General features: G+C 53.4%; 9 protein-coding genes and 1 non-coding gene across 10 annotated transcripts; 6 read left to right on the forward strand and 4 right to left on the reverse strand.

Moving 5' to 3' along the window:
• Positions 1 to 250: 250 nt before the first annotated feature.
• On the forward strand, positions 251 to 1,011 carry N0V96_011399 (uncharacterized protein; the record flags this gene model as incomplete). The annotated part of the gene is made up of 2 exons (XM_065759267.1): positions 251 to 258; positions 288 to 1,011. The coding sequence occupies 2 exons, from the start codon at positions 251 to 253 to the stop codon at positions 1,009 to 1,011; spliced, it is 732 nt and encodes a 243-aa protein (XP_065612164.1).
• A 708-nt stretch (positions 1,012 to 1,719) lies between these two features.
• Positions 1,720 to 4,209, forward strand: N0V96_011400 (uncharacterized protein; the record flags this gene model as incomplete). The annotated part of the gene is made up of 2 exons (XM_065759268.1): positions 1,720 to 1,728; positions 2,047 to 4,209. 2 exons carry the CDS (start codon positions 1,720 to 1,722, stop codon positions 4,207 to 4,209), a joined length of 2,172 nt encoding a protein of 723 aa, XP_065612165.1.
• A 1,604-nt stretch (positions 4,210 to 5,813) lies between these two features.
• Positions 5,814 to 6,920, forward strand: N0V96_011401 (uncharacterized protein; the record flags this gene model as incomplete). The annotated part of the gene is made up of 1 exon (XM_053192188.2): positions 5,814 to 6,920. The coding sequence occupies one exon, from the start codon at positions 5,814 to 5,816 to the stop codon at positions 6,918 to 6,920; it is 1,107 nt and encodes a 368-aa protein (XP_053050352.2).
• Positions 6,921 to 7,840: 920 nt separating this feature from the next.
• SQT1 (60S ribosomal subunit assembly or modification protein) lies at positions 7,841 to 9,328 on the forward strand (the record flags this gene model as incomplete). Its single annotated transcript, XM_053192187.2, has 1 exon — positions 7,841 to 9,328. The coding sequence occupies one exon, from the start codon at positions 7,841 to 7,843 to the stop codon at positions 9,326 to 9,328; it is 1,488 nt and encodes a 495-aa protein (XP_053050351.1).
• Positions 9,329 to 10,440: 1,112 nt separating this feature from the next.
• N0V96_011403 (uncharacterized protein) lies at positions 10,441 to 10,729 on the reverse strand (the record flags this gene model as incomplete). The annotated part of the gene is made up of 2 exons (XM_053192186.1): positions 10,441 to 10,578; positions 10,649 to 10,729. The coding sequence occupies 2 exons, from the start codon at positions 10,727 to 10,729 to the stop codon at positions 10,441 to 10,443; spliced, it is 219 nt and encodes a 72-aa protein (XP_053050350.1).
• Positions 10,730 to 12,252: 1,523 nt separating this feature from the next.
• N0V96_011404 (uncharacterized protein) lies at positions 12,253 to 13,017 on the reverse strand (the record flags this gene model as incomplete). The annotated part of the gene is made up of 1 exon (XM_053192185.1): positions 12,253 to 13,017. The coding sequence occupies one exon, from the start codon at positions 13,015 to 13,017 to the stop codon at positions 12,253 to 12,255; it is 765 nt and encodes a 254-aa protein (XP_053050349.1).
• A 964-nt stretch (positions 13,018 to 13,981) lies between these two features.
• Positions 13,982 to 14,061, forward strand: N0V96_011405. The gene has a single exon. It is a non-coding gene; the product is annotated as a tRNA-Thr (tRNA).
• A 149-nt stretch (positions 14,062 to 14,210) lies between these two features.
• N0V96_011406 (uncharacterized protein) lies at positions 14,211 to 15,331 on the reverse strand (the record flags this gene model as incomplete). The annotated part of the gene is made up of 3 exons (XM_053192184.1): positions 14,211 to 14,780; positions 14,875 to 15,253; positions 15,309 to 15,331. The coding sequence occupies 3 exons, from the start codon at positions 15,329 to 15,331 to the stop codon at positions 14,211 to 14,213; spliced, it is 972 nt and encodes a 323-aa protein (XP_053050348.1).
• A 1,963-nt stretch (positions 15,332 to 17,294) lies between these two features.
• Positions 17,295 to 19,690, forward strand: N0V96_011407 (uncharacterized protein; the record flags this gene model as incomplete). Its single annotated transcript, XM_053192183.2, has 5 exons — positions 17,295 to 17,517; positions 17,581 to 17,688; positions 17,741 to 18,169; positions 18,241 to 18,458; positions 18,518 to 19,690. 5 exons carry the CDS (start codon positions 17,295 to 17,297, stop codon positions 19,688 to 19,690), a joined length of 2,151 nt encoding a protein of 716 aa, XP_053050347.2.
• Positions 19,691 to 20,121: 431 nt separating this feature from the next.
• On the reverse strand, positions 20,122 to 20,607 carry N0V96_011408 (uncharacterized protein; the record flags this gene model as incomplete). Its single annotated transcript, XM_053192182.2, has 1 exon — positions 20,122 to 20,607. One exon carries the CDS (start codon positions 20,605 to 20,607, stop codon positions 20,122 to 20,124), a length of 486 nt encoding a protein of 161 aa, XP_053050346.2.
• Between the last annotated feature and the right edge of the window lie 789 nt (positions 20,608 to 21,396).

Here is a 21,396-nt window from a genome sequence, read left to right on the forward strand (position 1 = left end):
GGACGTGAGAGCTTCTTTTCCTTCGGAGACGAAGGTCTCACAGCGAGCGTTGGTGCCAATGGGCGATTACTCCGAATCACCCAACATTTTCCAGGACAGAAGACGGGGATTTGCGTGGAAAATAGGCTGATGCGAGAGCCCTGCTACACTGCCTCGCGCTTGAGCGATTTTCTGGCTTTTTCCCGGGACGAAAGCTTGGGAGGAATCGGCCCTCGCATCGACTCGTTGTGTCCCGGCAGACAGGCCGAGCATGACATTGTCAACGATCGATGGCCTACTTTTACCAGAACGACATTGGGTCTCACTTCAACTCAGCTGCGTGTGTCTTATTTGGCATTTCAAGGCACAATTTACCAGAAATTCGAAGTCATAGACAAGCAGGAAAACCTGTCGGAAATCAAAGCAGCCAAGGACGATATCTGGGATGCTCTGAAGCTGGACCCAGAAGTACTCCTCATCAGAGATCTCGACCTCGTCAACGAGGATAATTTCTTCAACAAGGATCCGTCGAAGCACCCTGATGACCTGGTTGTGGGCGTTTACGAGACTGAAGGCGGTGACGTGGGGAGCCATATCTTGCGGAGGCACATAAGTCACAACAAGCATTTCGTCCTCCACCTGCAGGTCTTGGATCAATACGGCATGATTGAATTCTTCAAAAAAGACTCGAGCACTTGCTACGGCATTCGGAAGAATAGCAAGGGTTCTGAACAACCAGTCTTGGAGATTGTTCTGGCATACACTCTCAGACAAGGCCCCGAAGCTTCCGATCTGAAACCTTTGCCAGACTGGAAGAAATTCCTCACAGCTGACGAGCTTCTTCGGCGTCGTAAAACGGTGGCATTGACTGACCATTTTATTCTCGACTTTTTCCTCAGGAGGAATCTGGAGTATATTCTGTCCGTCTGCAGCATTCCTGTATCTGAAGCAGATTCCGATGGAATACCGGCTTATGCTCTCACGTGCGGTGATGTCGAGGGTCATCGAGTGGCAACCGCAGCCAGCTTGTGAGTTCTTTGGGTTGCTTGTAGTGTTGCGCCGCTAATTATCTGACAAAGCTATGCTTTCCAATTCTTGCTTCTCGGTCTGGATCGCTTCACGACGATGCATTCAAAGCCTGAGTGGCTGTCCATCTGTATGTGCAATCGTGATAAGAAGCCTCCGACCTATCCACGACTATCTTACGTTTGCATGATGAAGAAGCGAATCGAATACGTGTGCAAAGGCCATATGAAATGGGTCTTTCAGAGAGCAGCCAAGTCTGACAGTCCGTTCTGTCCTAATCGTTGGACCAACGGCGATGAGATCGAGGGCTGGCAATCCAATAATTTTCTTCCGGGAAAGTCTCTCGTTGACGCTCCATTCCAGTTCATCAAAGTGGCGGGCCTTCAGAAGGGGTTGGGAAAAGACGTGCCACCCGAGCTGGTGGAATTGGTGAGGGATGCGTACAAGCAATGGACGCGGCAACTCGAGGAGGTCGAGAAGTCTGAAAAATTCGTATTCCCTTCTTACAAGGCCAGCGACGACGGGAAACCGACCAAAACCTTCTACCTTACAGACCACGCATTAATTTGGCAAGCAGCAAAATCTGTTGAGTCATTAAAACCTCGACCAACGTCAATGGATGGGCTTTGGCCAGCGGGAAGATATTCCGCAGATAGATTACGACAAAATATTGTCAGCAGATTCACCACCGAGAACCCCCTCTTAAGGCAGACGATGATCGCGGTCAAGAAAAGTTCTGCTCGAACACGATTTCTTTTCCGCTCGAAAGATGTTGCTCTTTTCCGCGTGGTGGAAGAAGGTCTGTTTGACAAAGCTAAAGCCCACTGGACCAACGCCCTTGATTGCCAGAAACACCACGGAGGAAATGACGACAACAAGTGGAATGACCCTCGAAGGTTCGCTCTAGCTATTACGATGGCTCGGCATGGAAAACCCATCAATCATCGATCCACAAGGGAAATGACTGAACGGGCCCTATCGGTTTTACTCAGCAGCTCCTCATCCAATGGACTTTTCGCGGGGAAACTTGATGACCACCAGGGTCCAGCGATTTACACGGACATAAAAGAGAGGGACAATTACTGGACGGTCGTCTTCGAAGTTCCATACATCTTGTGGGCACACTATTGCTTGCGGCCTTATGGCGATCCAGATCACGGCGCAGAACTTGATCAAGATTCCGCAGACTACCGATCCAAGCGCACGCACCAGGTCATCGAAGAGATCTCTAACGGTTTGGGCGACTTGACAGTCCGCCCCGCAAGATCAATAGGACCGCAATACCACTACGAGTACTGGATGAAACAAGATCTCCCCCTCAACAAAGAGATAGAAGACGACGAGGTTGTAGAGCTTCAGGACGAATGGCTTTACGACGAACCTACCTTCTTCGTCAACGCTACCAATGCCAACGCGGAAAGGTATGCGGAGGTCGGAACAAAAACAGGGAGTCTGATGGTGGCAAGTACAAGCATCGCGGATCATGTACTCATGATTGACGTTCCAAAGCAGACAATGTTAGATGAGCTGCATCGGTTCAGCTTTCCGGTGAAACACTTGAAGGACAAGGAACAGCAGGATCTCACATTTAGGGAAGTCGCCCGCTCGCAAAGGAAGGCTGGAACAGCCAAAAAGAGGTTTTGGGCATTTGTCTCGAGAAATGCAGAGCAGAATTTGGGCTACATTGAGACCTTTGCCCCAAGTGAAAGGGAAGAAAAAGCAGAGATGAAGCGCTTCTTGCAGAGGCATGAATTCGGCAGCAATTTCTTTGCCGAGCAAACGACAGCTGTGCTAAACAGATGGACTACGGAGTTCCATTTGACCTTTTGCTCGGGTGTGAAGGCTAGCAAAACGCCGGAGAACTCAAAGAAGAAGTGGCATGACTGGACGACTGAACGAGTATCAATGGGATTCCGATTCGAAGGCGACTTTTTTGACAGATATTGGACTTGTCGTTTCGTGGTGGCTGATCCACAAATGATGGCCGAAGAAGAAATCAAAAAGGACTTGATCAAATTCCTGGAACAAGACAGCACAGACGAGGCTCGAAGCTCCGAGTATGTCGAGACTGGTCCTTGGGAACAACGGAGAGTACTCGAATTGATGTTGTTTGGTCGTGTCATCAGGCACATGAATGAGAGCGCGGATGGTATCCTGAGATTGGCCAAGAACACTGTGAAGGAACAGACGACCAAGTTGATGAAGAAGCTTCAAAGTTCTCAAGAGTCCGAGCAAGCTCGAAACGATTCGACTCCAGATGAATCCATTGATTACAAGAATTCCCTCTTGGCCAGCAACGAGTTCCGGAAATTTCAGGCCGAGTTGCGAATGATACACGGAGATTTCATCAAGGTCATGGCCACCATTCAGCGCTGGCTTAACCGAGTGAAGGACCGTCAAGCTGAAAGGCCCCAATGGACTCTCCACAACGAGATTCGCTACAGATCAACATTGAACAAATTAATGGTTGCGAATCATCGGGGCATCGAAGACCTGGAGCTGAACCTCGCGGAAATTTCAAGTCTCTCTGAATCGATTACAAGAGAGCTCGAGTACGTGCGCAGCTATCTCGAAATCATGGCAAATGACCAAAGTCGACAGAACAGTAACGACGTCAGGCTTTTCACATATGTGACTGCCATATTCTTGCCTCTGGGATTTGCGACAGGCATGTTCAGTATGAGCGGGACTCCTGATGCACAAACTGTCGGTGGAATGTTTGGACTGTTTGTTGGAGTATTCATCCTGGGTTTAGCGATAATTATCTCTGTCGCAAAGGTCAACGCCAGATATGGAGACAGCCGGCAGATTCGGGAGAAGCTGATCAGGTGGGGGTGGCAGAAGATCGATAGGGCGTATCTTTTGCGTATATTGATAATTCTCATTCTGATTGTCGGAAAGGTCAACACCAAAGAGCTGATCAACCGGGGGCGGCAAAAGATGAATGGGACGTCACTTCGGCATGCACATGAAGCAAGCGCGGAACGGAAATCAACCGAAGAAACGAACGCTGAACGCAAGGAAGATGTTACAGACAAAGCATCGCGGCGAAGGTTTTGTGGCTTGAAGATACACAGGAAGCAGCAGGGCGGTGCTTTGGCGAAACGTAAAGAAGAGCACGTGGAAGAAGGGAGGGGTGTATTCGGCGTCCCAAGGATGGACGAGACGGCAACCTCAGGGAGCGTGCAAAGCTTCAAGGGTTGAGGGCCAATTCGGATTTCGAGGTCATGAGGCAACATGAAGAATATTTCAGGATAGTTTGTAACTGCAGATTCACTTTCAATACGCGCAGCTTAATGCTCTATAATCGTTGAATGGCAGCGTTTGCCAGTTATTAGAGTGAAACTACGCGTTTAGATTGGCTCACAATGCGGAGTAGGGCTCCAAGATTTAGAACATTGCGGCCCAGGGCGCCGTCGTGGAGCTTTGGAACAAATACCATTTCCAACGGCAACATCCCCTCGGATTCCTTTACCAAACAGTACATCGATGCATCGGGAAGAACACGTGAGAAAGTGACCGATTGTTCGCGCGACATCACCATTTTCGTAGGATGAATGAGGTCAAGGTAACAAGCCTAGGCGCGTCTCGTTCGTTCGATCTTCTGCCACGGAAACCGGATGATGGAGAGAGACACTACTGGATCCCTTCTAAGGCAAGGTTCATTTCATTTTCCGTGCTCACGCGCTAGAGCTTGGAAGGCCCGTGGCGCTAATGAGCCAAAATCTGACGGATGAGCTAGCAGCTGTAGTTTCTGTGGGTATTCACAAGGGGATGGGAAGCAGTTACTATCTCATCCTCCTGTACTCCGTACTCCTAAGTATATACAAATCTGCTTCATACTCATCTTCAGAAGGAACTGTCAAAGGATCTTACCAGCCGTGCCAGCCTCAACACAACCATCAGAACGTTTGTCATCGACAACGACAGGTCTAGATCGAGAAATTCGAGACACTGGACAAGACAGATCACGGATGCATACACGCCCGCTGGCTCAGCCCCTGGCCATCAGATCCCTGCCGAAGGATTCGCGAAGGCACCTCACAGACTCCTCCCAGCGCCTGCCTGCGCGACGATGGAGATTTCGCTTGGCTCCAGTTCAGCGCCATTTTAACCCATTCCCCCTTCCTCCTAGCGTCACATCCAAATTTATGACTTTTTTTCCATCTCACCTCCCAAGCGGTGGTGTGCTGGACTGCTGGTACCTGTTATTTGGCTGCCTGCAGTACCTGAGATGCTTGGCCCCTCCCCCCTGCTTGTACCGCCCCAGCCCGTCTGAATCCTTACGGATGCTGCCCTTCTCTTTCCACCCACCACCATCTCGTGTGATGGGACTTCAGGGACTCCAAGGTTCCAGACATGGGGTTCATCAGTTGCGGTGTCGGATTGGCGCCGTCTGACTGGTTGACGCGGACTGGACGGGATGACCCAGAAGGGGGCGTGTGAGTGCGAGAGTGTGAGCTGGGAAATGGATGAGCACGAAGGATTCTGTGAAAAGCGAGTGCTTCCCTGGTTCCCTGCTGATCGTGTCCCATTTTCCCTCTATTCTGTCCTTTCGCCTGCCATTCACTGCAATTACTTACCAATTGTTACCCTTCCGTCGTTTGCGAATCGCCTCATCTTGGGTTTCTCGATCTCGCAGTGCAGTAGTACCCACACGCGGTCATCCTTGTCTTGTCTTACACAAGTAGACAAAGACAAGCTCGAAGTCGAATTCGAGATCAACCTCTCAGAGCCCAATCATACACCGATCGAGGGTATCTAGACGTCAGCTCTCTCGTTCGTTCACCATATAACCCCTACCCAAAATGGCGCTATCAACAAAAACGACGTTCATCGCGTCAACCTTTCCCGAAAACCCACTCAAAACGGCCGACTTCTCACCACCAGCGTCCTCCTGCTCGGGCATTTACCTCACCAACAACGTCTACGCCATCGACAATGACTCGAAATGCCTACCCAACAAGTTCAACGGCGCCAGCACGGCATTCTACTCCCCCGGCACCGTCTGCCCGACGGGATATACCGCGCAACCCCAGTGCTCGCGCAACGGCGGTGTGCGCTCCATCACGACTGTCACCTGCTGTCCCTACCGCGGAGACATGACGCTATCGTGTGTCGAGGACGACATGACGCTCGCCAACGTGTGGGAGACACAATTCTGCACATGGATGGCGGGCCCCGCAACGGTCGTTGATATTACACGGACGGACAACGGGGTTGTGGCCACGCAGGCTGTCACGATGTCGGACCGTGATGGTGTGAACGCGTGGGGTATCAGGATGGTGTATCAGGCAAGCGATCTCGTGGCCAAGACGACCTCGGGAGCGTCAATTGCGTCGGCAACGGCAACGGGGACGGCGGCGGCGGGAAGCAGTGCGACATCGGGTGCGAGTGCGACTGGTACGGCGGCCGGAGCGGACAACACCAGCGGTAGCGCTACCGCCGCAGCCACATCAGGAGCGAGTTCAGGAGGTCTATCGACGGGTGGCATCGTCGCTGTGGCGGTCGTCATTCCCGTCGTGGCGATAGCAGCACTCGCGGGTCTGTTCCTGTGGTGGAGGCGGCGGAAGCACCGGTATGCGGGCGTAAAGCCCGTTGAGACGCCCACGGCGCCTGAGATGGACGGGTCTTCGGCCATGGGAGCGCAGAGCGCGTACGCGTACCAGAGTCAGCAGTACGGGCAGCAACAGCATAACGGGCAATATCCCCAGGCGTCACCGCCTGCGTCGGAAATGATTGGGACAGACATGGCTGGGTATTACAACAACGACAAGGTCCTCATGAATCCCGGTGGCCAGCATCAAGGCGCAGGGCATACGCAATACAAAGGGTATACGCAGCCTCAGCCGCCTGTTGAGTTGGCTAGCGGGGAGGGACCTACGGAGTTGCCTGCTGACAATGATCGGAGGTGACGGTAGTCGTGGGCGCAGTCAAGATCTCTGCGGTGCTGAGAGGCTGAGATGATCGCATAGGGGATGGTGGTGTAAGTTGTAATGGAGGGAGTTGATTTGAGATGGATATATCATTGTAGTAGGGCTTCATTTTCACACGAGCGTGCGGGGCGTTTAGATGGCCGATTTTGAAGAGGTATGAATTGAAGGCTTTATTATGAGACTGACGTTGCTCTCTATGGCCGAGTACCTGTAAGTGAGAAAGTGAGTGAGAGTGAGAGTGAGAGAAAGGAGTTAAAGCGACTTATGCACCCTGACGAGTGAGCCGCGCAGGCAGTCTACACGACAATACAAATGTCAGGTCACTGAGAAGATAGCAAGAAGTATGTTTGAGAAATCAGCAACCCAACCACGTGAGGAACCTTTTATGCATTCGCTTTACCTCCGTGACGGGCATTGAATCCATCCGGGCCAAGCGCCGTGCTGCCGATGGCCGGTGAAGAGTCACACCGACCGCCATGATCCCGGGGGGCTGCAGCAACCGGTGGCCCCGGCTTCCCACCTTGGGTGAGCTCACCGCCTGCAGTTTTCAGTGGAGGCCGTCAACCTGCGAATGAATTACCCCGCCACCCCGCCATCCAAGAAAGCTGCAAAAAAATTCGACCCGCGCGACGCAATTCCTGCTTATCAAGCACCCGGAACCCTCGATTGACGATTAATAAAGCAACATCGTCTTCCTGCTTCTGTACCCTTGTTTTCCTTGCAATAAATAAGGGATCGATACCCAGCACTTTTCTTCTACGTCATATCATTTTAGTTTTCTTCTCGAAGGAAAGTCTGAGAGGATTTGGCGCATTACGTCCAAGAGTGCGAAAACCTCTACCCGAAAGATACACGAAAAACGACCCCATCACCAAACACAACCGAGACATACAAACAAGATGTCGGCCCCTAACGAAAAGACACCTCAAGACGACGGCCACGAGTCGGAGCCCGAGATGCTCGAGGCCGACGAGGTCGGCGAGGAAGTCAACGTCGACGACGAGGACATGCCCATGGACTCTGACGACGAAAACGAAGAAATCAACCTGCAAAACGACTCGGTCGCCTACTTTGACGCCCACAAGGACTCCGTCTTCGCCATCGCCCAGCACCCCGTCCACCCGACCCTCATCGCCACCGGCGGCTCCGAAGGCGACGCAGACGACGCCCCCGGAAAGGGCTACCTCCTCTCCACCGCCGCCGCCGCCTCCCGCCCCGTCCTGCCCGCCTCCTTCTCGGGCGACGCCGCCCAGCCCCAGTCCACCGAGCTCCAGTTCATTTACCCGATCGACGGCCACACGGACAGCATCAACGCCCTGGCCTTCACCCTCCCCAAGGGCGACTTCCTCGTCAGCGGCGGTATGGACGGCAAGCTCCGCGTCCACGCCCTGCGCGTAAACTCCCCCACCGCCGAGGCCGCGAGCGTCCAGATCAAGTTCATCGCCGAGGCGCAGGAGGTCCCCGAGATCAACTGGATCGCCGCCTGCCCGAGTCCCAAATATCCCAACACCATCGCCATCGGCGCCAGCGACAACTCCGTCTGGGTGTACACCATCGACATCGCTGCGGGAGGCGGCAACCCGGCGAACTGCCTGCAGCTCGTGCAGACGTACTGGCTTCACCAGGCTCCCGTCACCGCGGGCGCCTGGACGCCCGACGGAAACTTCCTCTGCACTGTTTCTGAGGACGCGAGCTTGTACGTATGGGACGTTTGGGGAGAGGCGGCGGCCGCGGGGCTGGTGGAGAGCAACGGCCAGACGACGGTGAGCTTGACGGCTGAGGATCAGCGATTCGTGGTCGAGGGCGGGTTATACAGTGTCGCGGTGGATCCCAAGGGCACGTTGGTCGCTGTCGGTGGTGCCGGCGGCGCGATCCGCATCGTGAGTTTGCCCAGGTTGGCGAGCAGTGCGCAGGCTGGCAAGGGCGGGAAGAGCAAGAGCGCGTCGGACGTCGTGGGCGGAGGACAGATTCTTGCGGCGCTGCAGACTGCGTCGGATTCGATTGAGGCGCTGAGCTTTACGACGGCGGCGGGCGGGCCGGGCCAGATTTCTACGTTGCTTGCTGCCGGGTCGGTGGATGGCAGTGTTACCGTGTTTGATGCCGGACGGAGGTTTGCCGTGAGGAGGAGTCTTGTGGGCGCGCACGAGGATTTCAGTGTCGTCAAGGTGGAGTTTGTGAAGAACAGCTGGCTTCTGACGACGTGTGGTATGGATGGTGTTGTGAGACGGTGGGATTTGAGGGCACAGGATGGCGGTCTCGTCAAGGAGTGGAAGGGTCACCGGGGTGATGGAGAGGGTGGTGGTGTGCTTGGCTTCGTGCAGGGCGAGACTGGAGAGAGAGTTGTTACTGCTGGTGACGATGGTGTTGTTTTGGTGTTTGAGGCCTAAGGGTTTTGGTCACAAGTCTGAGGTCGTGGGAGGTGAGGGAGGATTTGCGTTTGCTTTTGCCATGTTGGAATTTGGGAATGATGATGAGCTTGGGAGGAGGGGCATAGACAAAATAGGGGACATCATACGCCTTTTGCGCTGGTATGATATGGACTCGTGGATTATTCCAGGTTCCCCTCATGAATTGGAGTTTCGCATTACTGATACATTGATTTGGCTGTCTTGATGCAATCCTTTGATGTCTGCTACGTGACTACCTATCTCCCCCATTAATGTGATGTCTATGGTTCACATGTGGGAATTGACAGGGTGAGACATGGAATCTTCTCTGAGTTCGTCTCAATTTCTGTTGAGCTTAATCAGACATGCCTACTTCCCTAGACTAGTATTGGTTCTCCTCATGATTTACTCCAACCTGGTTTATGAAGAACTCACCCCTCTCATATATACGTTTTCACCTTCCGTTTACACAAGGGAGGGCCGACCTTACACGTCAGGATTCGTGGCCGAAAGACGAGCCATCGGTATGATCTCATTGAGAAGCGACCAGCTTCTCGCCCTCATTCTGATGGTGCTTGGTATCTGGGAATGTCCGCGGATTTGCCTCGTGCTGGCAATGTCGTGGTTATCGTGGGACACGATCATTTCCTGTGAGTGACCAATTACCGGCACCGCTTTTCATTGAAAGGCGACGATGTTGAATAGGATGGGTGGTCCTGACAGTCTATGCATAGTGTACGCGACACTTGGTATCTTCCCTTTCCTCAATGAGATCGCAGCACCTCTTCTCAGAAGTCTAGTACCGGAACTGGGAAGGTTATCATAAACGGCAGTAGTTTTCCTTCATATGGGTGTTTGCCAGAGATGAACGGCCGCATATTTAACGATTGTTATCGTGTTGTTGAGTCATCACAGATATATTAGTTGAATATAATGCAGGCCGAACGCAAAACAGAAGCACCCAGTAAGAGCTGAAATAATTGTTTCTCATTAAGACTACCTCATCGTAGTCGTCACCAAATGACATCATCTATTTCAAGTGATCATCATATTTCGGTGACTGATTGTCATCCTCTGTCTTCATCTTCATCCTATGATTTATTCCGCAAAGCTCAGTTGGACCGTCCGCCCTGTCCAGCACCCTCTCCCTTAGGAAGTGAGCCACCGCTGGCGGCAAGACCATCAATGGCGAGACCCTTTTCAGGCTCAGGGAGAGGCGCAGTCTTGTCGGCGCGGTCGACGTGAGGGTCCTGATGAATGAATTGGTCAGTCATGCATTACTCTTGGGTAGCGTTGATATCTAGAAATGACCCTTCTTACCTTGATGGCACCAGCGCCATGGATAACGTCATGAGTCTCCTCGACCTTGTTGTCAGAGGCTCCGGATCCGTCGCGAGGCATGGTGATTATTGGTGGTTGTTGAGGAATTGACTGAATTGGAAATGGTTTGATCTCGAGGACAGAATTTGCTGGAGGATGATAGATAGGAAGTGATATCAGTGTAGGTTTTGATGAACTGCAGAAAATAAGTGCCGATGATGAGGGGGGTTGGAAGATCTTATATGAGGAAGAATGAGCTCTGAACTCAAGTTGACGTCATGTGAGTTCGTACCTGAGCTTCTGCCTCAAACCTCCCCAAAGAGGGGTGAAGCTCTAGGTCCTCGAGCTCGTTGAGGCTTTGAAGCTTGAGGATTTGGGGCGTCAGAACGTCATGATGTGGGGGAATGATGGTACTCCCGGACGGCGCTAAGGTCCCCAAGGTACTAGATCGCAGATCTCCGTCCGATTTGCTTCCCGCTCCCTGCCCACCTCCTGCCCGCCTCCAACGTCGGAGTAAAATCTCCGTGCGTATGTCATGTGTAGCGGAGAGGTGTTTTTCATGCCTGCTATTTCTGTTTATTGAATCAAGTGAAGATATTGTAAGCTTGTTTCATCGAATGGGTTGTTATTTCAAGAACTGGTTTCTGACTGAGCGCCGTTTGGCAGCTAAGGTACCATAGGTACCTAAGTGTCTTAGGTTAGCAAAGCACGATTAGGTAGTATTAGTACGTAAGGCACAGAGGGGTCGGCGGTGCATCCCGCTCCCTTTTCGTAATAGCGGCAGTTCCCCAATGTCTCCAACTCCAACTTCACTTCTCATCTTCGCCATTTGTCTCCTTTTCTTCGTCGGCTGTCTTACTTCAGAGCCTGAACACCGCGATTGTGACGCTTTTGCCAAGCCTATCGAGATGTTGCAAGGAGTTTGTTCCTATTTTTCTCCTATCACTTCTTTTAGAAATGTTCTAGGCGCCCGAAAGATCGTTGCCACTAGCAAATGACGACCACCAAAATGGCACACCTCCAGTCAACATGACCTACATCTCGTCGGGATAGACTCTCGATTCTTCTACTGCAAAGGTTCTCAGCCTCAATGAGGCTTCGGAAGGATTGTATAGAAAGACTTCTATAGTTCAGAGGTATCCGCACTACGCCACACTAATATCAGTCTGGAGCGACCGACTACAGAGTATTGCCCGTGCATAACCGCCCATAGTGCTGGCCTGGGATGGAGTCTCTCATGCGGTGCAACGTTTGTTCCGATTGCCCCTGTGCGGGCCGAAAAAGTTTGAGCGAAAACGAAGGCACGGATGCAACGCCGAGGCCCCCTTTCTCTTTTCATTCAACATGGCTCCATCCCCAATCCACGAGTCACGACACCGAGGAGACCCTCCGCCGTGGGCAGATGCCGAGGAACTTGAAGACTACCGTCCAGCGAAAGCATTTCATCTCATGGACCCATTCGACGATGTGATGGGGCTACCCACTTATACGGTTCAGTCTTCACAACAGCGCCGGCGATATCACTACTTTGGGACATTGACTTGAAATCGTTAAACATGACGCATTTATTTCTATTCTAACCCAAGCACCGGAAGAACTCAGGCTTAGCTGCTGCTGGTAGCAATGAGCTGTGACAGACCCAGGACCTGGGCGGTGGTAATCACATCGGCAGAGGTGTTCCACCCCTCGTTGAACGGCAGACGCTCCTCCTCAAAGACAACCTTCAACCACTCCACCGGCGCAGCAGGCGCGGTGTAGCTCTGTCCAATGGTGCCGAGGATGACGGCCGACTCGCCCAGAGAAACGGTGACCTGGCTGGTCGTCAAGTTGAAGGACGGGTTCGTCGCCTTTGCGGTGGCGATGCGCTTGCTGCGCGCGGAAGCCATGGTCGCGACGCCGACCTTGTTGTCGGACGCGGCGGCACCGGACTCGAGGTATCCCTTGGTCTCGGTCCAGACCGTAGTGTTGAAGGTCTTTGCGTCGCCGGTCACGGCGAAGTCGGCGCGGGAGAGACTGCCGTCGTGCTCGATGACATTGTGCTTGGCGATATCGTCGAGGTTGAAGGTGCTCGCGTTGCCGGTGGTGGAGGTAGCAAAGGCGGGCGTGCCGAGGGTGCGGACGAGGGACTCGTTGAAGTGCAGAGCGGAGCCGAGGCCGGCGATGAGGTCCTGCATGGAAATGGACTTGCCGTCGCGGGCGAGGTAGCCGTGGTTGGCGAGGGAGTTGAGCATCGGGCAAGGGCCGCGGACGGCGCCAGCGGCGACGTCGGGGGCGAGCCAGGGGTGGGCTGCGGGAGCGGCGTCGCGGGGGACGGCGGCACCGGTGACGGACATGGCGCAGGTTGCGGCGAGGACTGCTGAGGCGCGCATCTTGTATGAGTCTTTGGGGGATACGATGGTTTCTTGAGAGAACAAAGAGCGTTGGGAAGTTTTGGGATTTCTCGAGCTTCTGGAAAGACAGTGATGGCCCTTACAAGTGTGCCTTTGGTGTTGTGTAAAACGAAGGTGGTCCGGTGAGAGGATGGGTGAGGAGGCTGGAGGAGAGAGACAAGATCACGAAGAGAAAACGTCGACGAAAGCTGCTTTATACAATTGTTGAAAACCTGGGGCTTCTACGATTAAGGAGGGGCCTATAAACAGATACACGACGCATAGGGCTGGACCATCCGAGTTAAGACTCGGGGATTCTCCTTTAAGTTGTCAACCCCGGGCGGAGGCGCCGTGGACGCGGCGAATCCGACAAAGTCCACGCCTTCCACGGTACTCATCGAATTGTTGCCCAGGCACTTTTCTTAGTTTCCTTCTCTTCTAGAAGCAGCGGGAGGATAGCCGTGCCTCGGCAGTAAGGTCAAACCCTGGCTAGTACTCCGTAGCCACCGCAGTAACGGAGTAAGTGTGATCTATCATTATAAAATGGGCTGCTTATACGTTCATCCCTTGTTCGGTGAGCCCACTGGGGAGTCTTATTTGAAGTGATACTCCGTTATACCGCGCTTTGCTTACCATTTCATGACGTGTTATTGGACGGGGAGTTGAGTGAGCCGAGGTGAGCCCCTTTTAAACATTCTAATTGAGTTTGAAAAAGAATGGAAACCCGGGTGAAAAATACGACTTTGACGTGCTTGGCGGGGACGGTTGTGGGCGGCCTTGGGTGGCCGTGTCGGGATGGCCCATGAGATGTAATATGGAGAGGTCCGAGAGAGCAGCAACTTTCAATGCACCTCGGGGACTCTGTGCAAGGGGGGCGGGAGATGGACGGCGGGAATTGTGGACCAGGAACCGTAGCTCTAAGTACAACCTCAGCCCCAGTGTTTTCAACAACCAATGAACAGTCGCCTTGTTGGCTAAGTGGTATAGCGTCTCACTAGTAATAGTGACATGAGAAGATCGGCGGTTCGATTCCGCCACGAGGCAAAAGAAGCTCGTGAAGGTTCACTTTTGGTTTTTTTTTGCTCTTGAAGATGATTGTTATGTAGGTATCTGGCCTGAGATGCGAACTCCATATGTAATGCCGTTGTCTAGATGCCCTCCCGTCCTTCCATCGGTGTAACAAACCTCCATGCTCATTTCATGGCACCACAGCTCCCGCATCCACCCTCCCCTCCACAACCACCTCCACAACCGCCTCCACACCCAGCATCCTCTTGACAAGTAGAAGGAAGATACTCCTCATCAAACGCCTCCCTCCAAAGCGCCCTCATATCCGTCGACAGCACCGCCAGACTCTCATCGGGGATCTCGTCGTCGTGGTCCACCAGCTTCCCCGTCGTCCGCTTCGAGTAAGCCAGGTACCGCGCCGGCGCGAGCTGGTGCGTGTGCCAGACGAGGTCAATGTCGAGGGTCGGGACCATGACAGTGCCCGGGTGTGCGGCGATGAGGTGGAAGAATTGCGCGTAGCGGGTTTGCGCCGCGGCCAGGAGGTCTGCGGGGCTTGCGCTGCGGAGCCAGGCGTGGGAGGACATTTTGAGAGAGAAGGAGAGTTGGCGGCTGATTGCTGCGGTGAGAGGGTATGTGAAGAGGGTTGTTCCGGTGGGCGAGGCGTGGGTGAAGGTGCCGGTTTGGGGGGCTGGTGGTGCGAGGAGGGCGGGGAGGTCGATTGAAGCGATGAGGGATTCGAGGTTCAGTGATCTCGACTGTGGATGATTAGCATACTTTGCATACATAGTTGCGTCTCTCTCTTCCACAAGGGGGGCAGTAAGTTCTGCAAGAGTGTAGAAGGGAACTTACAATCTCAGACCAGTTGATCCCATCCAGACCCAGACGGCCACCGAGCTCAATGAAGCGGGCGTAGGCCTTGGGGTGCAGCATCAGCGCGTGCCACGCCATTAGCACGTCAAGAGACGGCATCTGCTCCGCTGGCCTCTCGGCGCTGGTGCTCCATTGTTCGAAGCGGGAAACGGCGCGATTGCAGTACAAGTCCCACACGCGCTCGGGTGCCTGGCCCGCGTCGGCGGCGAGGAGGTGGACTGCGTCGCGGAGGGTGACAAAGGTCTCGAGGAGCTCGAGGTGGGCGGCGCAGTCTGCGGTTGAGGGGACGGTGTTGGATATAGCGGTGGACTGGGTTGTTGCGAGCTTTGATTGTTGTTGGTGCTCGACTGAGGGGGTTCTAAAGTGATTGTGAGCATAGGTTCATTCTTGATTCTGAGGGAGGGCAAACGAACTGGCTAGAGAGAATGGCCGGCATTTTGGCGATGGTAGTAGGATCCGGTCCTTTACAGTTTTGGTGTTGTTTTATTTGAGGGTATCTTGAGTTTTGGACAATCTCTCAACCGGCTCTAGAGTTTAAGTTCAGTCGAATGGGTACAATAGACAAGAAGAATGAAGACGAAGCTATCAGTCAATCTTCTTCAGCTCTTCAATACAAAAGGGGACATGCCACGCCTCTTATCAGGACAACAGAAGCCCATTCGAACGAGCAGGGGTGAGCTTTATCTCGCTGCATCGTCGCACATGACAAGCAACAGCCCTGTGACCGCTTCCACCGAGTCCCAAAACGGCATGGAGGTGAGCAGGTTTCAGGACGCCAGCGCAAGACGGATCGCTGTGCCATCTTGTGCCATCTGACAACGGCAAGACGTGATTGGTGAGGTGGCCGTACGGTCCACGGATAGGCGTAACGGGCGACTCAGGCGGCTGGGCCGGGAACGCGGGGTGGTCCACGGTTGGCGGTGGTGGGAGGATGGGAAACTTGCGCATGTCCACCAGCGAGACGGGGTTGTTTCTCGTCTGTTGCGGTAAAGTCGGTGACTCGGCCCCGCTAATAGAATCCCACCGGGGTAACGGCGCTGGAAGTGTTCCGATCTGTTGGAGTCTTTGGATCGACTGGACGAAGAGAAGAGACACAGGTGCTTCGAGACTGAGGGATTCTTAGGCTCGGTCTGGGTTCTGTTAGCGTCGCTTTTTGTTCAGATTAGGTGTGGGGGGCTGAGGTTTCATTCTGCGATTGGGGGAAGTGGCTGGAATTTTCACTTGTGATTCTTCAGCTTCACTCTACATACATGTACACTCTCACTCACCTTCCCTCACATCATGAGTGAGAGGCTGATGCAACCAAGTCATCTCAAGAGACCGTCGAACACAACCATCACGTCTTCCTCCCTCGTAGCTCTTACATGAAACCGTTTTTTTCCACGAGTCGCCCAGATCCTAATCGGGACAGGCACGACGTGTTGGTTTCACAAGCAAACACTCATCTTCAACCTTTACTGACAAACTCATCTACGAGAGGAGGCCACAGCCTGGCTCGTACACCCTCTCATTCAAACTCACGAAAGACCCTCCTCCATCAATCACCTTCACTTGTCTCCATCGAAGCAGCTGTAGAAACCCTCGCTGATAAGCTTCTCTAGCTTTGGCTTCTCCCAAATAAGCTAACTTACCTGCCGAGTGGAGGCCGTCAGCTGCTCCCAAAACTATGTGCCTATAAGCAAGCAGGCTCTGGCTCCCTGCACCTTTCTTGCATATCTCACGGTCCAGAATCTCATTGGGGGCCAAGCTCACTCGTCCTACGCCGTAGGCAAATGAGGGCCGCGATCGCATCACCACCTTTGTCCAACGACCAACGCCAACCCAATGGTACAGAGCCCACGTTGCTGACAACAGTCTGATTCGATCGTCGGTCAAACCGGCCGAGACTGGCATATTGAGGCTTGAAAACCATCGACTCTATGCTGTAACCTCTGCCTCCGTGGGACCATGTCTGTGTCTCCCTTCCCACCCCGTTCTGCTTGCTGTTTGCTCGACGAGGGTTCTAGATCTTGCGGTTTGTACCACGCCGTGTCGCTGTCAATCGTCTGTATACGGACCCCTAGTCCGAGGTGAACCCAGCCCAATTCCTGCATGTCTTCACGTAGATCCAATCAAGCACCCTCGCGTTGGAGGATGAACGCCTCCTGCTTTCCCAATTCAGCATTTCATCTCGAAACCTGTTGGTACCAACAGGACATGGGGTGTGGTCTGCAATATTTCTCCTTTGATTGCGGCTTTGCGGCGTAGAATGAAGCGAAGCCCAACACCCCCAGTCCTCACGCTCCTTTTCTTCGCCATGTTCCTGCAAATATCCGTCCATGCCCCGTCACTCGGCTGGCCGCATTTCTGGCCTTTTCTTCGTCATATCCCTTTTCGTGTGCCTTTGAGACTCTATCATTATGAGAGGCCCGTGGCTTTTATTGCTTTTTGTAGCTGCTCTGGGGCCTGTCCTTGGTGAGCTGGATGTTAGACAGGCAGTGAGCAGCGCCACCTCTTCGGAGAGCCCCCTTTCTTCTGCTACTTCATCCGTCTTCTCCGCTCCGACATCCGTTCCGGCGCCGACTATCAACAGTAGCGTGTATGACCTTTCGCAACACTTCTGCCGCATCTGGAGACATGCGAGTGAGTTTTAGCCCCCCCTTCGCCCTACCATCTTCTGATGAAGTCTAAACTGGTTCACCGTAGGTGTTTTGGCCGATGGAAAGATTTATGTCGATGGCGGCAACACGTACGTGCCAAAGAACAATAAGACATTCTACAACACAGAAGCCGGCCAATATGACGCGGGAATGCGTGAGCATCCAACCATCGGAGCCCTATGCCTTGTCTTTCTAACGCACCCCAGACACTCAACTCCTAGTCCTGGACCTCTCACAAAACTTCACAAACCAGGAAACTAGCCCGTACTCGTCCATATTCAAGAGTCCCGACGTTCCCAACGGCCTCATCGAACACGCGCTGTGGTACTCCCAGACCACCCGCAAGATCTATCAGCTCGGAGGGTGGTTCTCTTTCAACAGCCCCAATAATCCATCCTTTATTGCCGACCCGAATATACCCGAGCCGGCCATCTGGGAGTTTGACGTCGACGGCGGGCGATGGTCCAAGTCGATCGACTTTCAGGTGTCGAATAATGGCGAGATTGTGGATAGGCCTGGCGCTGCTGCCTTTTGCGACGCGTCGACGTTGAACAGGAGTTACATCTTTGAGGGATACGTGCAGAGGAGATCTAGTCCTGCGAACGCTGCGTATACAGCCTCAGCTGACTTTCGGTGTAAGTTTATTTTGATACCCTACTTCCTCTACCTCAGCGGCGACAAAGGATCGAGGCCTGACATCTTGCAGTCCTCGAAGGCATGCTCGAGCTGGATACCGCAGAGCGCTCTCAGCCGAAGCTAACCAACATTTCTGTCCCGACATACGTCGGCCCGCGTATGAACGGCGCAATGGTTCACGTCCCCGTCGGCGAAAAGGGCATCATTGTCAATATTGGCGGCCAAACCACGCGCGACCCAACGCCTTTCGGTATCCGAATCGAGGGTGCCAACGCAGGAAACGTTAATGTAAGTCGCCAAATACTTTCTCCATCTTTAGCCCTCCCGAATTAACACACTCCAAAAAGACAAACCTCTCCTTCGTAGACATCTACGACGTCGAAACAGGCTTATGGTTCCGCCAGGAAACCTTTGGCCTCCCCGACATCCCAACAGGCCGCTCCGACATCTGCGCCGTCCTCGTCCCCGCCGCCGACAAATCCTCCTGGAACATCTACATGATCGCCGGCGTCGAGAACTACGCGACCTACATCACCTCGGAAGAGATCTGGGTCCTCACTCTCCCGACCTTCACCTGGATCCTCGTGCACACCCGCGCCGACGGCATGTACGGCCACACCTGCCACGCCGTCGGCGAGAACCTGCTCATCGTGGGCGGCATGCAGACCAAGAATGACGGGGGGATGCAGAACGTGAATACCTGCGCCGAACACATGCCTGTCGAGATCTTTTCGCTCGCGAGCCAGAATTATACGGGCCGGTATGATACGCAGGCTGCCAAGCGTCTTGCGCCCGTGCCGTCGCAGGTTGTTGCTGCCGTGGGCGGGACGTCGTCGGGTGGTGCGAGCCAGAGGGCGCCAAGGGCGTGGAGTGATGTGTATCTGCAGTACATCTTTGATCCGTCGCTGAGGAGGCCGGCGTATACGCCTGAGTATACCCTCGTCGTGGAGCCCAGCAGCACGGCGACGCCATCGTCGTCTGCTTCGTCGACGTCGCAGCCGGATTCGGACGGTCCGTCAAAGGGGGCCATCGCTGGCGGCGTGGTAGGCGGTGTTGCTGCCATTGCGCTGGTGGGACTCGGTGCGTTCCTGTTCCTCCGGCGGAGGAAGAAGAGGAGGGCGCATGAGGCGGCTGCAACGGAGGTATCGCGACAGAGTGCCATGTCAGAACTGCCAGGGTACACCCCCTACTCATCTCCCGAACCGAAGCCTGGCTTCCTCGACTCGCCGACATCGCCTGGTCACCACCACGACGTACATGCCCATGCTGCGGAGCTCGAGGTTCCAGCTAGTGCGAGCGAGATGCCGAGTAGTCCGCGGTACGGAGGCTCGTCGGTGGAGATGGGGAGCGATGCCACGGCGAGCCCAAGGGTTGGCGATATTAGCCCGCGGGTTGGTGATGTGAGCCCGAGGGTTGGCGATGTCAGCCCGAGGGTCCCTGGCGATGTTAGTCCTACGCTTGGAGATGATGGGTATGGGTATCATGATGGGCGACAGGCGGGAAATCACCCTGGAAGGTGATGTTTGCTCCGGTAGTGGTCTAGTACTTGGTGCACGATACAGTTCGTAGGTTATGGTGGATCTTCTCAACATGGAGGGCTTTGAAAGTCAGGTTACCATTCAAGACCTGGTCGATTTTCCTTTGGAAAAGACCTAAATAATCTTCTATTACGTGTAGTAATGTCTTGAACTCCGGGAAACATTCTGCAGTCCCGAGCTTTAGAAGGAAACTTCCATCGACTACGTGAAACGTCTAGTTCTCACTCAACTCTCGAATGATACTTGAGCGGCATATCCTCTTCCGTTTCTTCTTAGGATTCTATGTGGCACTAATGCGTCCACACTCCCGCCCGTCCATTGACTCTTCGTGATGATGTCCCAAAGAAACTTGACTTGAATGACCAAACTGCGTTACTACTTCGCTAATAAGCTACTACTTTTGATGAATAACTTCAGATAGAATCGGAACCGGTCTCAGAGCTAACATCTTCGAATCCGCTGTCAGAGACAGAGAGGTAGCCGTCCTTAACGGCGTCATCCATATCCAAGTCTTCCAGATCGACAGCGGTATCCTCGTCAGGCGATGCTGAGGCGGACTCTGAGGCCACGGCCAACATAGTCGTACGGCTGGTGTCGGATTGATGATGTGAATAAGGCCCGTGAGCCGGCTGGCGGGGCTCTTGGGTATTGCCAAGAATCTGTTGGTTCCGCTCCTTGAGACGACTGTTCTCTTCTTGTACGGCCTCGATCGTCTTCCCCAGCTCGTCGATGTGGGCCTGTAGCTGAACTATCTGCGTCTGGTCGACATCTTTCAGCTCCTCAAGACGATTGATAAGATCTTCAGCTCGGCCCAGAGCGTCCTTCAGCTGGCAGATCTCGATCTGGCCGAAGTCGGCTATGGCAAGATCGACTTCCAGGACGTCCAGGGAAGAAGCCATGGTGTGTGATGGAAGACTTTTGGGGTCTTGTGGTATTTAGATGGTTGGTTGAGACAATTGATTTGTGGTATTTGTAGGCTTTTGAGAGTGTGTAATGCCCCTTTGTGTTTGGGTAATGCTGAGAAAGAGGCTAAAGTTGACGTCTGTGTTTGTCAGTCAAGGTGTAATCTGAGATTCTGTGATGAAATAGAGAGGTTTAAGGAAGAGAGTTGAAGAAAAAACATGTCTCCTTTTATAAGAGTTCAATAGAAGCACTGGGTAGTCGGGCCTGTGCCGGCAAGGAAACATGAAGCAGACTATTCACATCACTACTTGTCGATTTTGTGAGTGAATACGAGCCAAAGCCCAGAATTTCTGGGGATGTCATTGAGATTGAAGGTCGCAAAATTGAGTGGCATTCATTTATGCACTCATAAACAGGCATAAAGGGACTAGAGAATTCAAAATGCTTGCACAAATATGAGTGAAGCACTCATAAACAACCAGAACAGGGGTCGTGGACGCAAGATGGAGGACCAAGCAAGTGATGAAGAGCTAAAGGGTGAAGTATGAAGCTGACCATACAGAAGAGGTTTAGAGGTCGCACAACTCATGACTAAGTGTTTGTGACGCACTCACATCAACCAGAAAGGGATTGGAAGTTGCAAAATGGGCGTCCGGGTGTGAGTGATTGAACTCGGAGGGCATCGACCCGGGCATTCACTTATGGGTGATGGGGCTAGGAGCTGTCTGCCAAGAAGCTTCGAGGTGACGACCAAAGGGGGAGTCATAGGAATTGGGCACATGGGC

This window comes from Colletotrichum fioriniae, assembly GCF_027942845.1.
Source record: "Colletotrichum fioriniae strain IMI 355084 chromosome Unknown scaffold_17, whole genome shotgun sequence".
Lineage (NCBI taxonomy): Eukaryota > Fungi > Ascomycota > Sordariomycetes > Glomerellales > Glomerellaceae > Colletotrichum > Colletotrichum fioriniae.